This window comes from Nuphar pumila, chromosome 6 (assembly GCF_984573655.1).
Source record: "Nuphar pumila chromosome 6, dmNupPumi1.hap1.1, whole genome shotgun sequence".
Classification (NCBI taxonomy): domain Eukaryota; kingdom Viridiplantae; phylum Streptophyta; class Magnoliopsida; order Nymphaeales; family Nymphaeaceae; genus Nuphar; species Nuphar pumila.
This window is the reverse complement of record NC_143254.1, coordinates 106,903,371-106,921,128: the sequence shown is the minus strand read 5'-3', so window position 1 is coordinate 106,921,128 and position 17,758 is coordinate 106,903,371. Positions and strand designations below refer to the sequence as shown.

The 17,758-nt window shown below is 40.0% G+C and overlaps 2 protein-coding genes across 9 annotated transcripts in view; both read right to left on the bottom strand.

The window, feature by feature from the left end:
• Positions 1 to 418: 418 nt before the first annotated feature.
• LOC149835577 (uncharacterized) lies at positions 419 to 2,100 on the bottom strand. Its single transcript, XM_090010581.1, has one exon. The coding sequence runs from the start codon at positions 1,792 to 1,794 to the stop codon at positions 574 to 576; it is 1,221 nt and encodes a 406-aa protein (XP_089866707.1). The 5' UTR covers positions 1,795 to 2,100; the 3' UTR covers positions 419 to 573.
• A 1,047-nt stretch (positions 2,101 to 3,147) lies between these two features.
• The window catches only part of EMB3011 (RNA helicase family protein), a 77,679-nt gene continuing 63,068 nt past the window's right edge, over positions 3,148 to 17,758 (bottom strand). For all 8 annotated transcript variants that reach the window (XM_090008600.1, XM_090008604.1, XM_090008603.1 and 5 more), the window contains one exon: positions 3,148 to 4,879. In XM_090008600.1, coding sequence (XP_089864726.1) covers positions 3,280 to 4,879 — 1,600 coding nt within the window. In that variant the 3' untranslated portion in view covers positions 3,148 to 3,279. The remainder of the gene's footprint in view (positions 4,880 to 17,758) is intronic.

Genomic DNA, 17,758 nt, shown 5'->3' with positions numbered 1-17,758 from the left:
CATTCAGTGAAGATCTGAATCATTTAAATCACCGAAATCCAACTTGTTTGCTGAATAAAAAATCAACAGTTGACAAAACACACATTTTTGGATTTAAAAAAAAATCATATTTTTCCTGAAAAATATATGATCCGAAGGTCAATTCTTATTAAATCTATTATGTTGAATCCGTCCATAAGGTCAGATTTGATCAAAACAACTTGCATCTTAAAATTTAAAAGGGGTACGAAGATGGGGATGACATAGGAGATGAGTGAAACCGGACTACTCTCGAGTTAAGACAATGACATTGGTGGGTGATTTGTCTGATGAGCCGGCAATGAAGAGAGAGAGAGAGCAACCCCACATGCTCGCCCAACTCGGCCCTTCTTATATGATGTATGAAAAGCACCCAAGCAAAAACAATCACTTGTGCCACTGAGAACTGAGAAAGGACCAGGGTCCCCTGTTTATTTCTTCCAAACTATAGGAGATGGATTACATACGTGAAAATAAGGCCTACCAATGACATAAATGAAAGAATAGCGATAAAAATATCAAACATAATAGTGGGGCGGCCGCCATTGGTGCAATTTAATTTCGAACCCTCAATCGGACGCACTGCGAAGTGGGCCTTGTCATCTGCTTCCCTGCTTTCAGAGGGCACGGCGTCTCAACGGGGGGAACCAAGCAATTGTACTGAATGCAGAGAGAAGTGGTGACCGGAATGGTGGACGCGCCATCGAGCCCGATCCCCGTCAGATAGTTGTGCTGCAGATACAGAACCCGGGTGACGCCCGACGAGGCCAACAAGCCATCGACGAAGCTGCCGGGGACCTGGCCCGTGAACCTGTTGTTGTTGAGGTAGAGGCTCCGGACCGACGAGAACAAGGGAGAGACATGGCCCGTGAAGCGGTTGTAGCTCAAGTCGACGGTGGGGATCCTCACCACGTCCAACGGAACCACCCATCCGCTGAAGCGGTTCCTCTGCAGCTGCAAGAACTCGATGGGGAAGCTGAACACCGCACCGGGAATACCACCGGAGAGTCTGTTCATGCTCAGGTCCAGGTAGTTAAGCCGCTGGAGACCGCTCAGAGGCCGGTCGACGTTTCCTGAGAGCCTGTTCCATGAGACGGAGAGATACTGAAGGGAAGGTGGGAGCCATGGGGGGAGCGGGCCGGCGAGGCCGTTGTGCTTCAGGTCGAGGTGCACCAACGACGAAGGCGAGGAGAATGTGGGCACCCTGCCGTTGAGGTTGTTGTGGCAGAGAATGAGGTTGGTGAGCAGGGGAAGCGAGCCGAGCCCTCGAGGGATCCAGCCGCTCAGCAGGTTGTAGCTGAGGTCCAGAGTCTGCAACCTCTCCAACCCGGAGAGACCCTGAGGGATGCGGCCCGATAACAAGTTCTTGCTGATGCCTAAGAATTGTAGCTGCTTGCATCGAGCGATAGACTCCGGGATCGGGCCGGTGATCCGGCCGGGCACCACGGTGAACTCCGCGAGAGCAGAAAGGCGTCCGATGGAGGAGTCGAGCTTGCCCATCAGACCTGGTGAGCCGGCTCTGGCGTCTCCCAGGTTCAAGGCCACGACCCTGTTGGGCTGAGACTCTGTATCGCACAGCACGCCCGAGAAAGTGCAGGGGTCGGAGGTGAAGTCCCAGGTCGAGAAGAAGGTAGAGCCCGGCATGTCTTGTAAGCCTTTCCTGATCGATTGGAGCGCCAGGAAATCAAGTGGGTCTAAAATGGCCACGGTGGTACTCCTCAAAAGCATCACCAATTCAAGCAACGCTATGATCATGGTGGTTTTGCTTCTTTCCATCCTCTCTCGGCTACTCGTCCCTAGACAAAGAGACAATAAAAGAAGAGAAGAGAAGAGAAGGGACAGAGGAGCCTCCTATCCTGTCTGTGGTTTCGATGAAATGGGCCTTCCCTTCTGCTCTCCTATATATTGCAAGAGAGTGAAAGGAACGGAGTAACCGTTTTTCTTGAAGCAGCAGCAAACTTGAGCTCTAAGCTTTCACAACTACACCACTTATCCCGTCCCTCTTGTTTATATACCTCTTGTCTCACCCCCCCTTCATAGCTTTCCGCATAAGCCCCAGATGCAGGGATCTCTCTCTCTCTCTCTCTCTCTCTCTCTCTCTCTCTCTCTCTCTCTCTCTATATATATATATATATATATATATATATATATATATATATATATATATATATAGAGAGAGAGAGAGAGAGAGAGAGAGAGATGGTCGGACTTGAACAGTTATGCCTGGTTGGTCTAAAGAAAGGGGTTAGGGTTAAGGGAAATTATCGTCGTAGGGGCGGTGAGTGACTAAACTTGGTTGTGACACGCAGCTGGGTCAGATGTCCTGTTTTGTCTGTATATGTATGTCTTGACCACTGAGCTTCCCATGTTTCTTGCGTGGTAAGCATAGTGCCAAAGGTTTAAAACGGCACAATATCTGCGGTCACTCGTGAGAAATTGAATTGTTTTTTTTTAATCTTGCATATTTTAGCAAAACCTCAACAATAAAAAATAAATTAAAAATATAAGAAAACAAAATTTTAAGAGATAATATAAATAAAGTTATTCAAAAATAAAAACCACATGATTTTTTCATGATAAATAGCCGATAAAAACATATATTTGTGACAAAAAAACTACCATTTTTAACTTTCAGGTAATTTCTCACGATATTTTCGCAAGATTTCCATAAATCTGGCGAGATTTTGCCACTAAGGTGTAAGTGAGACACCGCCCAACCACCGCTGGGTGTCTTCACGTTAACCCTTCGGGACAAATTCCCAAGTTGGTTCCAAGCCTCAACCGAGGATAGCTTAGGGGCCGGATTATGTGACAAATCACGACTGTGTTCTGAGTGGGGGACTGAATTCTGTGACTGTGGGACCTACGAAATGCTGTCATGTGATTGACCTGTCACATAGGCAGGCACTCTACCAAAGCTCTGAAACTCCCGGTAGCGGAAAAATTGGGATCATACAGGACTGTATAAGTGCCAACATTCCATAGGCTACACAGCAATATTAAGAATGCTGTCATGTGATTGGGTTGTGTCACATAGGCAGGCACTTATGCAATCCCTGGATCCCAACTCACCAAGGTCACGCCTCTCAAAAAAGTAAGCCATTGTAGATTGGATCAAGATCAAAATGCACGAAAAGTATTGCACCAATAATTTTAACATTATTACAACTTTGTACTCGACATTACATCTCATTGATTAAAATCAAATAATCTTTTTTTTTTTAGTTTGGGTATGTAATATACAAACAAGGAGGTACAGATTTAAAGACCAAGTTTTTTTGGTGGTCTCAAATATGTAGATGGCTGACGCTTCCCAGGCATTGATATTTGCTGCTGCTGTTTTGCTCGCTTTTCCTTCTCCCTCTCCCTCTCCTCCCTCTCCTTTTCTAACTGCATCTTCCTCAACTCCTCCATCTCTTCCTCCATTGATGTCTTCTCTTCCTTCTGCTTCCTTTTGTGCTCCAGCATGGAAGTATCAGACTCTTTGACAGAGAAGAACATGGGCCCTAGCTCAGCTAACCATTGTGGCTCCACTGCAGTCACACACTGCATGTACTCCTTTGTTGTTAAGATCAGTTCATGGTACACCACATAATCTGGAGTGTAACCAAGTCCAAAAAGTGCGCTGCTCGGGTGCAAATGGCAAGGCATTCCACTTCTGCAGTTTACATACTCACCGACACCCTTCAACCTTGCTGCATTGTGGAAATATGCCGAGCAGATGGCTTTTCGTACAACATCCCAGTCCGGCCCACATGAAGTTAGCGGTATCTTCAGAGTCTTGAGTATGTCCAACAGCTGAGACCTCACCTCTCTTGCCTTCCTGAGTCCCTTCACATGAAGGAAATGATCGTTACACCAGTCACCTCTATATTGGTTTGCCTTCCATTGTTGATACACATTGAGAAGCGTCAGATGGTCCGACTCTGGCACGAAGAACTTCTCTCGCGCTGCATCACTCTCTTCAGCCCTGTCCTTGGGTCTGAAAAACACCGACGGGACTGAGAGCATTGAGACGATAGTGAGTACCTCGTTAATGCACTCAAGCTCATCTCCCTTCAACAGCATCTTTGCCAGGGGCGGATCCAGAGGGAATTCCACCATTTTCAGCCCAAGGTCGGTCAGCTTCCCCGTGTTACTGAGAGCACCCAAGACCCACAACTGGTACATAGAGTTAAGGATGTTCTCCTGAGGAGGAGGGTCCATGAAATCAAAATCAAGAAGGTTTTCAATCTTTAGAGACTTGAGCAGTAGAACCACATTTCCAAGATTAGTTCGCTGGATCTCAGGAACTGGATTCGGTAGCATTTCATTCTGATAGGCTGTCTCAGTGTACAATCTGTAACACGTGCCAGGCCCTGTTCGGCCTGCTCGGCCTGCCCTTTGATCAGCAGCAGCTCGACTGACCGGAAATACCTGTAGCGCATCCATACCCATCCTAGGATTGTAAACCTTCATTTTACCATATCCTGTATCTATAACGTACAGAATACCATCAACAGTAAGAGAAGTCTCGGCAATGTTGGTTGCAACAATGCATTTGCGGGTACCATCTTCAGCTTTCTGAAAGATTTTGGCTTGGAGATCCGATGGGAGTTGAGAATAAATAGGAAGGATGGAGAGTTTGGGAGCAGCCTTCTTTGTATTGGAGGCAAGCTGCTCCATGCGCTCGGCAAGTTCATAGCAGGTTGCTTCTATTTCATCTTGGCCAGTCATGAATATAAGGATGTCGCCAGGAGGACACGTGATATGCACAGTCAAGACCTGCTTTACGGCTGCTTCTACATAGTCTTCACATGGAGTTTTACTGTACAATATATTAACAGGAAATGTCCTCCCAGGAATGTGGAAGATCGGGACACTGCAAACACATTAGATGATTTACATTAATAAACGATCAGAAATGCAAAACAGGTTTCAGAGATGTTTGGAATTTGGATCAGCGTCTATAATGTTGACATAGTAATGACAGGCAGGCCAGGCAGATGCGTACACAAGCAAATAGGCACGCTCCAAGTTGAGCAGAGTTTCTAAAAGCATATTGATGTGGAATATTAAGCAAAACTTCAGCATTCTGAGGATACCAGATCCTCTTTGTTGAGAAGCAACGTGTTTATACTTGAGCTGGAGGACCAGGTAAATCCATTTGTCACAATCAGTGAAAGTTATTTTACATTTTTATTATAACCCCACTTCCAGCAGGTCGCAGTGCCAAGGTCGTCGAGCCAAACCCCTCTTTACATGAACTGAGAGAAAATCAGAGTAAAGGGTAGTTTTGGGACATCAAGACAAACTTCAGTCAAACAATAAACAATTGACTAATCAGGAATTGGCTGATGATTACAATCAATTAAAAATAATAAGTGTTTATACAAATAAGAAGCTGGATCAGTAGAATCCACACAGCGATATCCATTGTTGGCTAAAAATTGATAAATACATAAACATTTGGAGGTCACATTTTGATATTATTGATCAGGTTCATAGTGATGAATTTCAGAAACTGGTCCACACAGATATCTTTTATTTGTTGATGTGCTTAGCCCGTTATATGTCAATGTTGTTTGGAGTCATGGCCTACAGTGAATGCAAATAAGTTTACCAACACTCATTGTCCCTAACAAATTTTCAAAATTCCATGATCTGGAATTTAAACAAGGTAAATTTACAAACAATATAACTTCATTAGTGATTTATTACCTTTTCAAAATCAAGGAATCTGTCAGAAAAATTACTTGCAGTGGTATAAATTTGTGGGAACAACTTAGTAACCCTTGTAATGAAACGAAAACGAGCTCACACACCTCACACAATAGGCACAACAACTCAAAAATGGGTTCAATCACAAGGGCAACTAAGGGCCAAGAGAACGCACTTAAAAATATAAATATATTATGGGAGGAATGCACGAGGTACAAGGAACAATATGACCCTTATTTATACACACAAGGGAGTGAGACACTCCCATTATAGACGTTGGGGAGCCTCCAACGGCTATATCGTCAAGGACAAAACTGCCCTTGAGAATACCTACATAGGACACATAAAAAATAAAGAAAATAAAAAATATTAAAAGACAGTTCAGCCCCTAATGGGCAGATCCTATTACAAATATCAAATTACTAAAATACCCCTAGAGGGTAATACTCATTACAAACCCAGAAAACACATATATATCTATATACATGTGTGTGTGTATATATATATATATATATATATATATATATATATATATATATATATATATATACAGATAGATAGATAGATAGATAGATATATGTGTATATATATGTATGTGCATCAATTACAACTAGGGATGTACAACGAGCCAAGCTAGCTCGGGCTAGACTCGTTTAAGCTCAGCTCGAACTCGTTTGAAAAATAAATGAGTCGAGCTGGAACAAGGTTTCAGGCTCGGAACACATAAACGAGCTGAGCTTGAACCGGCAGTCCAGCTCGAATAAGCTCGGTAAGCTCGATTAGGCTCGGTTCACATAGTTATATAAAAATATAGATTTATATATCTATATATTTTGTTCACATTCATAATATAAAGATGTGTCTTACCTTAGTGGACAACTCATTGGTCATCATTGGAAGAGACGTAAGTACTCTTTGCATCTCTTTCAAAAAAGCATTTTACACAAGTTTCAAAAATTTAAAAACATTTTTAAATTAAAGGTTTTCAGCTCGAGCTGAGTCATGCTCGAGCTCGACTAGAGCCAATCCCAAAGCATGCTTCACAAGCCAAGCTGAGCTAGACCAAGCTCGGCTGGAACCCGGCTCGTGTGCATCCCTAATTACAACTATATTTTAACACCCCCCCCTCAAACTCACGGTGCCACAACCAAGAGTTTGCCAAGAAACAAGTGAAACCTTAGATACGTAAGTGCTTTGATAAAGAAGTCCACCAGTTAATACTTAGGTAGTAAATACGAAAATGTAATAGCTATGTCACACAGACTCGGCTCCAAGGTCGCCGCACCCGCGTCGACACACACCGACACGGGTGCGGACACGGGTGCGGCTCGGACTCGGTCAACCCGACCCTGGGTGTGGTCAACGCACCCAGGGTCATTTTGGTCCATTTTTTGGATTTTTTTTTTTGAAATTTTTTTTTTAAAATTTTCTGGGCTACAGCTGTAAGGAAAAAAACCCATCACAACTAAAAAACTTGTACACTTTCAAGTTTTAAGTACAGAATGGGCACAACTCAAGTTTTTGTGGTTTTTTCCTGTATGAAGAAAGTGAATTATTACAGTGTATGAAGAAAGTGCTCAAAAGTGAATTATTCCTGTATGAAGAAAGTGTACAGAATGCCTTCACAACTCATCACTTGTCCCCTAATGGGCACAACTTTGACCGAGTCTTATTTATTTATTTATATATATATATATATATATATATATATATATATATATATATATATATATATATTTTAATATATATATAGCCGAGTCCCCGTGTCCAAAAATTTTGAAATTGCGACGCACCCGTATCGCACCCGCACCCATGTGACATAGTGTAATAGTCTTCTTCAAGAATTCTTCTCTAACATAATGGCAATCCATTTCTATGTATTTGGTTATTTCATGTAATATGTGATTGCATGTGATGTAGATTACGCTTTTATTGTCACAACATAATCTTGAAGGTTCTGCTATGTGAACTCCCAAGTCTTCTAGCAACAGTCTCAACCATACCAACTTGGAATTAGTAGTTGTCACAACTCGGTACTCTTCCTTTGTAGATGATAGGGACACATTTTGTTGTTTCTTTCACTTCTACGAAATTAAGAAGTCACCTACAAAGACACAAAAACTTGTACTTGAGCATCAATCATGCACATCTCCTCCTTGATCAGAGTCTGAATATACAATTACTTCTAATGGGGAAGATGATAAAAAAATTTATGATTAATAATATTTCTAATATATCTAACAATTCTCATTACAGCACTCATGTGTATTGTATTGGGAGAATGTTGAAATTGACTAGCAGTATGAATAGCATGTGCAATGTTAGGTCGAGTAATAGAAAAATAAGTTACAGATTCAATTATTTGTCTATACAGAGTTGGTTTTTTAGAGGTTCTCCATCATATTTTTCATTTTAGCATTAATAACCTCTAGAGTATCAACTTGTTTTTCATTAGTAAATCTCAATCTTTCTATTATCTCAGCTGCATATTTAAATTGTGATAAGAAATAACCACGAGGTGAATAAGCTACTTCAATACCCAGAAAATACCGAAGAGATCCAAAATCTATCATATTAAAGTTCAACTTGAGGACTTCTTTGATATGACTAATTTCCTACTTATCACCTCTTGTGATAATCATGTCGTTCACATATAGAAGTAGAATTACTATACCTACATCAAAAGTCTTAACAAACAACGCAGTGTCAGTGTAACAGGATTTAAAACCTAGTTGAACCATCACATTGCTAAAACGATCATACGAAGCCTTAGGGGCTTGCTTCAGACCATACAAGGCCTTGCGTAAGAGAAGAACTTTTTCATGTGCCAATCCTAATCTAGGCAGAGGTTTCATATACACTTCCTCATTAAAATCATCATTAAGAAAAGCATTCGTAACATCCATTTAAAAAATAAGTCATTTTCTAAGAGATGTTATAACAATAAGGGTTCTAACTGTATTCATTCTAGCTACCGGAGCAAAAGTTTCCTCATAATTTATTTCACATTATTAGTTGTAACCTATGTCACATGGGTGCGGGTGCGGCGCAATTTCAAAAATTTTGGACACGGGGATTCGGCTATATATATATATATATATATATATATATATATATATATATATATATATATATATATATATATATATATATATATATATATAAAAGACTCGGTCAAAGTTGTGCCCATAAGGGGACAGGTGATGAGTTGTTAAGCTGATTCAGGGTTTTTTTCCTTACAGGAGGAGGGGTTCCCCCCGGCGGGCGGCGCCCCTAGCGAGGGGTTATAGGGGGGCAGCCCCCCCCCCAACCCCCCAAAGATTTTTTTAAAATTTTGTAACCCAAAAAATTTAAAAAAAAAATCAAAAAATGAACCAAAATGACCCTGGGTGCGTTGACCGCACCCAGGTCAGGTTGACCGAGTCTGAGCCGCACCTGTGTCGGTGCGTGTCGACGCGGGTGCGTCGACCTTGGAGCCGAGTCCGTGTGACATAGGTTGTAAACCATAGCCACTAACATAGCTTTGTACCATTCTAATGTTCCATCAGATTTAGTTTTAATTTTGTAGACTTATTTGTTTTCTTTCCTGTATCAAGGGCTTCTAATTCATTATTCATGAGTTCAATCCATTCTAAATGATTTTTAACCTCATTATAAGAGGATGGTTTTACATGAGTGGATGGCCATAAAACATGTTTTATACTTAGATTCAAATGATTCATAGGATGCGAATCTACTAGGTGCTTTAGAGATCCTCATGGATCTTTTAATACTAGATTGGTCTATGTCTTGATTTTGAGAGTACCTTTCTAAAGCACATGGAGGATGATCATCGGTACGACAAGTATAGACATGTATTTCATTGTACGGTTCAACTATATCATTTTGAATATCATTGTCATTCTCATGTGCATCATGTGTGTCATCATTGTCACTCATGCACATCATGAATATCAACATCGCTATTCTCATGCATATCACTATCAAGATCATCATTAACATTATCATGCTTATTAACAAGATCAAAAAGAAAACAATAGTCATAATGCTTCTTAGACTCAATCTTATAAAATCCATTTTATTTTTCAAAAAAAGTTACATTTCTTGAAACATAAAGTTTGTCCTTCTCAGTCTCATAACATTCATATCCTTTTTATTTTTGGCATAACCCAAAAATAAACAAGGAATAACATTTGCAAAAATTTTAGCATTTTTTTAGTAAGGACAACATTTCTAACAAAAAAATCTTAACCTTTGTAATCGAAAGGAATTTTAAACAATTTTTCTATATAAGAAATATTTTCAAGAATGGTTAAAGGCATTCTATTAATCAAATAAACCGTCGTAAGGGCGTTTTAGGCCCAAAAAAATTGAAATATTTTTGGATATAAGAGTTCGAGTGGTTTTAATCATGGTTGTCAGTATCGTGCAGTATAGTACAATACGACACGATACGTATCGTTACTTTTTTATGTAACAATACGATACACACTCGCATCGAGATACGAGTGTGTATCATAGCTGTATCGGGTGTATCATACATTGACTCATATATGGGTTTGGCACACTAAAAAAGACCCAAAACTCGATCTTTTTCATTTTGGGTTTAAAAGCCCTCTTAATGCAGACTTTTACACGAGTAGAGGTTGTTGAAAGGGAACCCATGTACCGTAGATTTCATGAGAGATCGATTTGGGGTTTGGTTCGTGCACAAGAGAGAGGGCTTTTGCGAATTTCTCAAGAGTGCATTTCCACCCATTTTTTCACTCAAGGAAGTGAGTTAAGGTAAAAAAATTATATTATTTGCTTGTTATTGAGTGTTTTGGGGGGAAGATCCGGCATAGCAATGGCGCACTCAAATAACGAGTGGAAACTTATTGAGAATCAAATGCAACTATTGCAAAAATAGTTTTCGAGTGATATCTCTCGGTTGAAGCATGATTTAGCAAGGACACATCATAATGTGCAAGCATGTACGTCAAGCAAATTGTCAGATGCCGTAAAATGGCAATACTAGCAATTACTTGATGATTTGAGAGAAAAAGGGCGAGAGATGAAGGCAGAAATGGGGTATGGGGAGCCTTAGGAGAATCTGTATTACGAAGATAAGCTCCCAACTTTTGATCCTACAACCCATAGCTTAGGATCAGAAGTTGGTGCCAGCAGTAGGGTCGCAGCTGCTGCCGCCAGCACAAAAAGAAGAGGAAGAGAAAGAAAAGGAGCAGGAAGGAGGTCTTTGAGAAGAGGACCAGGAGGTAAAGTTAGAGGCTCTATCAAGAGAACTTAGCGCAAAGCTTATGTTCCCTCAATCCTCCGTAAGTCCTTGAATATCTTGGTGCTACCAGGATGAACCGAATACTATGATTTGTGTGCTTCCCTCATCAGCTCTTCATGAAGAGACTTTGAAACCCACCATCGATCCCCTGAACATAATGGTCCTGTCTTCCTCACGATGGAATTGCGCATTTGGCTTTCGAGCACTCTCACACGTCTTCTCGAAATCCAGATCATCCGACTGTAATGCCTCAATACAATCTATGATCTCGGGTCGTGCTTTCATTCCTGCACAATACATATGCTCGGCTTCATCCGCAAACGGCTACCACTTACAAATTCCTCAAGTAAATCTCAACTTCGTCCAATCAAACTGGCAATTGAAACTGAAGTCTTCCTACTTAGTGTATCTGCCACCACAATCGCTTTACACAAATGGTAAGTGATGGAAAACTCATAATCTTTGAGGAAATCTAACCACATGCATTATCTCAAGTTAAGATCTTAGGGCGTAAATATGTATTTGAGGCCCTTATGATTAGAGAGAACCTCGAACTACTCTCCATACAAGTAATGACGTCAAATCTTCAGCACAAAGATAACGGCTGATAACTCCAAGTGATGTGCATCTCACGTACCTTCAGTTGCTTAGAAGTTGCATCAAGACACAGCCTCGTCTGGTGCCTGAGGCATCGTTGTACACTACAAAGCCTCCTAATCCTAATGGTAGCGTCAAAACTGGAGTTGAGGCCAACTTCATCCTTAGGTCTTTGAAGCTCTCTTCACAACGAGGCATCCAAAAAAACACCCCTTTCTGCAACAACTTCATCATTGGGGCAGCTATACGAGAGAAATCCTAGATAAATCTACGATAGTATCGAACCAATCAAAAGACACTCTTGATCTCTATGACTATCTTCGACTACTTCCACTTTCGCCAGATCCACCTTGACACCATTACCCGAAATAACATTACCGAGGAATATAACCTTATCGAGCCAGAATTTGCACTTAAAGAACTTAGCGTAGAGCATATGTTCCCTCAATGTTTGAGGGCACGATTCTCAAATGCTCTTTGTGATCCTCCTCACTTTTTGAATAAATCAGGATGCCATCGATGAACACTATCACAAATTGATCCAACCATAGTCGAAAGACTCGATTCATGAGGCATTCATGAGTCCAAAAGGCATCACCAAAAACTCATAATGCCCGTATATGGACTGAAATGTAGTCTTTGGGATGTCCTCTGCCTTAATCTGCAACTCATGATATCTCGATCGAAGGTCAATCTTAGAAAACACTTTCGTTGTGTGTAACTGATCAAACAGATCATCTATCCTGGGCAAAGGGTATTTGTTCTTCACTGTTAGCTTATTCAACATTCGATAGTCGATACAAAGCCTCATGGATTCATCCTTCTTCTTGACAAACAAGACCGGTGCACTCCAAGGTGACACACTCGATCTGATAAACCCCTTGTCAAGAAGCTCCTACAACTGCTTTCTCAGCTCAACGAGCTCAACAGGTGCCATACAATATGGTACTTTCGACACTGGTGTCGTTACAGGCATCAACTCAATCAAAAACTTGATCTCACGGTGAGGCGATAATCCCAATAATTTCTCTAAAAATACGTCATGAAACTAGCAGACTATGTCCAACTGCTCCAATGGTAACTCCTGCCTATCAGTTGTAGACACACTAGCCAAGAACATAGTATACCACTGCTTGTAGTACTTTGAGATCTTTAATGCAGATACGATCTTCACCTCATCAACAGGCCTAATCGCCTGAAAACCCAATGATTATAGATCGGGTCGCTCTAAGCACACCTTCAGGACTCAGCAATGAAGAGGCATGTTATGACAAGATGGCCAATTCATACTCAAAACAACATCGTAGAATGTCATCTTGAGTAAAATTAGATCGGTAGATAACTCGTGTCCCTCAATAACCACTTTAACCCATCGAGTCAACATACCCATCGGAGACATAACTTCTAGCGTGGTCTCTAAGCTAGACAGTGTAATGTCAAGCAATTCAGCAAATGAAGAAAAAATAAAATGGGTTGCACCAGAATCAAGCATAGCACGTGCAAGGTGATCGACAACAACTATAATACCTTCGATCAGATCGCTCTGATCGTTCTACTTTGCAGCTATAGTAGAGTACATACGTTCGTTGGTCTTCCTCTGCACCTGTTGTTGTGGAGGCCTCTGCTGCTGCTGTGATTGCAAATGGTTGCCCTGGGCTCCTAGCTTGTTCAGGTTGTACCATGTAATGTGCCATGGTTGCCTGCACTGATAGCAAAGCCCAGTGAAAAGAGGACACGCACCAAAAGGATGGCTCTTGTTGCACCTCTGGCATTCCTATTGAGTCTTCGCCTACTGCAGTTGCTTCTGTTGAGGACGATTTTGGTGGTTTCCCTACTAGGTCTTCTGATTCTTATGTTATGGGCACAGTGCCTTACCACCAGTAAGTGGATGAGTCTGAGATCCACCATTGTTGTTGCCATTGCTACTGTCACCCATCTTCTTGCATTGGCCTCATTTGAATCACTCCCACTCCTTATTCAGGACGAAAGTTGACTCAATCACATCGCTGAACATAGTAGGACGGCTATTCATCACACGAACCCGCAACCCGTCCTTGAGTCCTCGCACATACTTCGTTGGCATCGCCTTATCATCAGCAAAAAGGTTGGGGCAGTAACGCTCGAGTCTCTAAAATTTGGTACAGTCCACCAGACTCATGTTCTCCATAATCAACTCGAGGAACTCCTATTACATCCTCTCAATAACAAACTTAGAAAAGTAAGCCTCTAAGAACTCTTCCCAGAAAGTCTGTCAGGATATAGACTCCATCGCAACAAACTCAACTTTCTGAATCGTATCCCACGACTTCTTGGCATCATCTTTCAGGCGATAGGTGACCAAATCAGTCTGCCTCTCGTCTGGCACGAGCAAGACGCGAAAGGCATGCTCTATCTCCTCAACCCAACTTTCGGAAGCTTCAGGGTCCGCCTTCCCAAAAAAAATGGTGGGTCCAACTTCACAAACTTCTCGTAAGTCACCACACCAGGGTTAGGGGTCGCGACAGGTGTGGGGTTTGCGCATGGTGCAGGCTGAACAGTTTATACCTGAATATGGTTAGTGACTATCTTGGTTAGGCTGATGAGGGCATTCGTCAGGAAGTCTCTTTATTTATGCCAATTCTTAGGAGCGTTTACACGGGCATGAGTATACATCTAAAAATTAATTCAAACCAAATTTGTTATTAAACTATGCCCATAAATCAAACCTACCCCCTTAGACTTGATCCCGATATCGAAAGGAAGCAATCACATCAACCATAAAAATTTAATCATTCTATATTAATTAATTGTAACTATCCACATTGCATAATGACAATTTTCATAATTGCAGGAAAAGTAACGAAACAAATTCGCAAAATACCTCTTACCAGTGACGTAAAGACTGCTTCTGGAGTGCGAGTTTATGTTTTATGGTGTTGATTTTAATCTGCTCTGATGCCAATTCTATAAAAACCCCAATCTGACATTCGAAAAATGCGAAAAAAAAAACTTTAAACGAATAAATGATTTAAAAATATTGCGAAAAGATATCCTAGGGACCTGAGGCACATTACAGATTTCATATCAACAACCCATCATTCATTCCAAACATAAAATTATTCAAACCATAAATTTAAATTGAATTTAAATTAATTGAATAGTCCCCATTCAGGGTTCAACAAGTTTCGCAAAAACCACAAACTCCTAAAACTATCAGAATCAGGTCCATCAAATCATAACCCTCGATCACTCTAGCAAGCCACTCCCTCCATCACTGAGCCTCAGTACCTGAAAAAGGTTTTTAAAAACGGGGTAAGAACAGAAGTTCTTATATGAGACCCTCTCGAAATCCAATAGTAAGAAAATTAGCACAAACGATATCAAACATAAGTTTAAGAGAGCTCTACAAACATCACATATTCAGAACATGTTGAAAATATAAGCAAATTCAATTAAAAACAATCAACAATCTCATTTAAATATATAGGAATGCATGAATCAATGCAACATACATGAATGATTTTTTAAGTTCAATTATTGAGCATTGTTTTTGCATGCATGTCCTACTTAATGCACATAATTAATTTCTCACTTATATAAAATCGCAGATACTCAAAATGGCCAAATTTTCGAGGTTCAAGGCAGTTCCTAGTGGTATCTTAACACGCAATTTATACTTTATTAATTGTCTCACACCTGTTACTCAACCGATATCAGGAATCAACATCATCAGTCAAAACATTACGAATCAACACCTAATGTCAAAACGACAAGAAAATCAACATTCATTGACCCCACTTTTTCGGTATACCAATAACTACAACTGAGTCTAACAACACCACCTACGAGGCAAAGTGACGAGAGTTCCCTGCAACCGTGGTTGGAAACACGAACCACTCATCAGATTCTTAGAAACAACAGTGCTCACGGTATTCAATATCCTCACTGTCACCCATGACCGCCATCCAAGATTCTCACCCTTTTCGGAGGGTAACCAAAGAAAAACAAATTATTACATTGTTTGGTTTCTTTTACCATTCTTAACTTATTAAGGGTTCTTTTTACTCGAGAACAGTTATGTAAATCAACATGCATTAACAAATTTTGGGTCTTTACCCTATCAATTTCAACAATGTAATTAATTCAATAGCAATATAAAACAGTTTTGTAATGCATTTAAAACTTATTATTTCTAGAGCAACACATGCATCTAGACTCCAAAGGCCCATCAATGGTTCATACATAACCACTACACAATTTAATGAAATTTGAATGGAATTGCAATTTTCTGTGAACCACAATCACACATAGATATATCAATTTGTGTTTACGGTACAGAACATTAATGCATATTCATAACAAATGAATGAATGCACATTGAAACAAGCAAATCAGTTTACCATGCCAACCGAACATCCAAACTTTGATATCCGACTAGATTCAACATCTATTAAATTCAGATTTGACTAAACATGTCAGATTTAACCATTTCTGATGGAAATCAGACTTTTAGGCAACTTAAGAAAATTCAAGTTTCAAATCAATTTTCCAAACCAGTTTTTTAACATAAAATTTGTAGCTTAGTTGCTTAAGTTCAAGCAAAACAGTTTTGGATTCGTCTTGAAAGTTCGGGTTTTATTTCTTCAAGAATTCCAGATTTCAGAACACAAAATAGGTTAGCTAAAACAAATCAGATTTATGAATAGATATAAAATTCAATCCATTCTATCATATTTAGGTTCACATAAACCGGTTAGGATTTAACATAATGAAACAGAATCTGATTTATCAAATCCCCCAAAAGATCAGATTGGCTTTGACTAAAAGAAACTCAGGTTGTTTAATTAATCAGATCTAAGTGAACTAACTAACTAAAAACTCAGTTTGTAATCATACCTCACAGGCTGTTAAAAAGTATTAGACTCTAGGCAAGGAATGGAAAATCAGGTTTTTGCTTACTAAGTTTAGACTTAAACTATTAACCAAAAACTTAAATTTACTTTCAATCAATAATCAGATTTATTAGACCCTGACTATCCTTCATCAATTCAGTTTTAATATGGACCAAAGTTTAACCAACACACTGAAATTCAAAGCCCAGTTTAAACACAATATAAACATGCTTCAAGACAAGGTACGAACAAGGATCTAAATCTTGCGTGAACAGCAAAACAAGAACTATGTAGGCATCCTCAATAAAGATTTGTACATGTTTAAGGAAGAAATTCAGATTCTAAAATCCAAGAAGAAAATGCAGGGCTAAGGTCCAAACTTTAAATTAATCCAGACCATGCAAGTAAATCACCAATCAGATCATGTTAACGTGTCAATTTGGCCTCGCAACAAAATCTGTAACGTGTACAGAACCGGCACACAATCGCACAACAGTGTACCTGAAACATTATGCAAGATAATCACAGCAATTTCCTTTGTGTGATTCTTACAAGAGCTTAGATATTTAGGCCCATCAAAACCCAAATCAGAAAATTGATATTCCAATCGGCAGAGACAGCCTATGTTTAAAAGATATCAAAAATCTGTGCATAAATACACAGATTTAATTATTTTCTTAAACCCATGCTGAAACGATTTAGGCTAAACCAAGGTTGCCAGACTAGGAAGCGGAAGCGAGAAGCGATGCATTTTAAAATGTATAGGAAGCGGGAAGCAATGAATAAAAAAAGCAATATAAGAATTGAATGGGAATCGAAATGGAATGCAAATAAAAACTAAAATAAAAGTGATTATTGTTAAATTTCATGATTTTTTAGTGTAAGAATTAAAATTTTAACAAAATTTAAAAATGATGACTGCCAATCTAGAGAAAGCACAAGTGAGAAACGTGATAGGAAACACAAAAAATATGGAAAGTAGAGTGGTAGAACATATAAGAATAGATGAAGTGTGTGGAAAGCATAGCATACGCGTGGGAGAATTGAGATTCTCATCAAGTTTCGGAAGCGAGTATCGTGCTTCCGAAGCGAGTTTCCGGGAAGCAAGCTTCCCACTTATCTAAGAAGCTTCTAGTAACTCTGGGCTAAACCCTGCCTATCAGACCTCAAGAGGAAGGACTCATACCTTTTGTTACGGACAGAACCGCGAAGAAGATGAAGAGGAGACATTGATGGTGAAGACCACACATTGCTCTCTCTCTCTCTCTCTCTCTCTCTCTCTCTCTCTCTCTCTCTC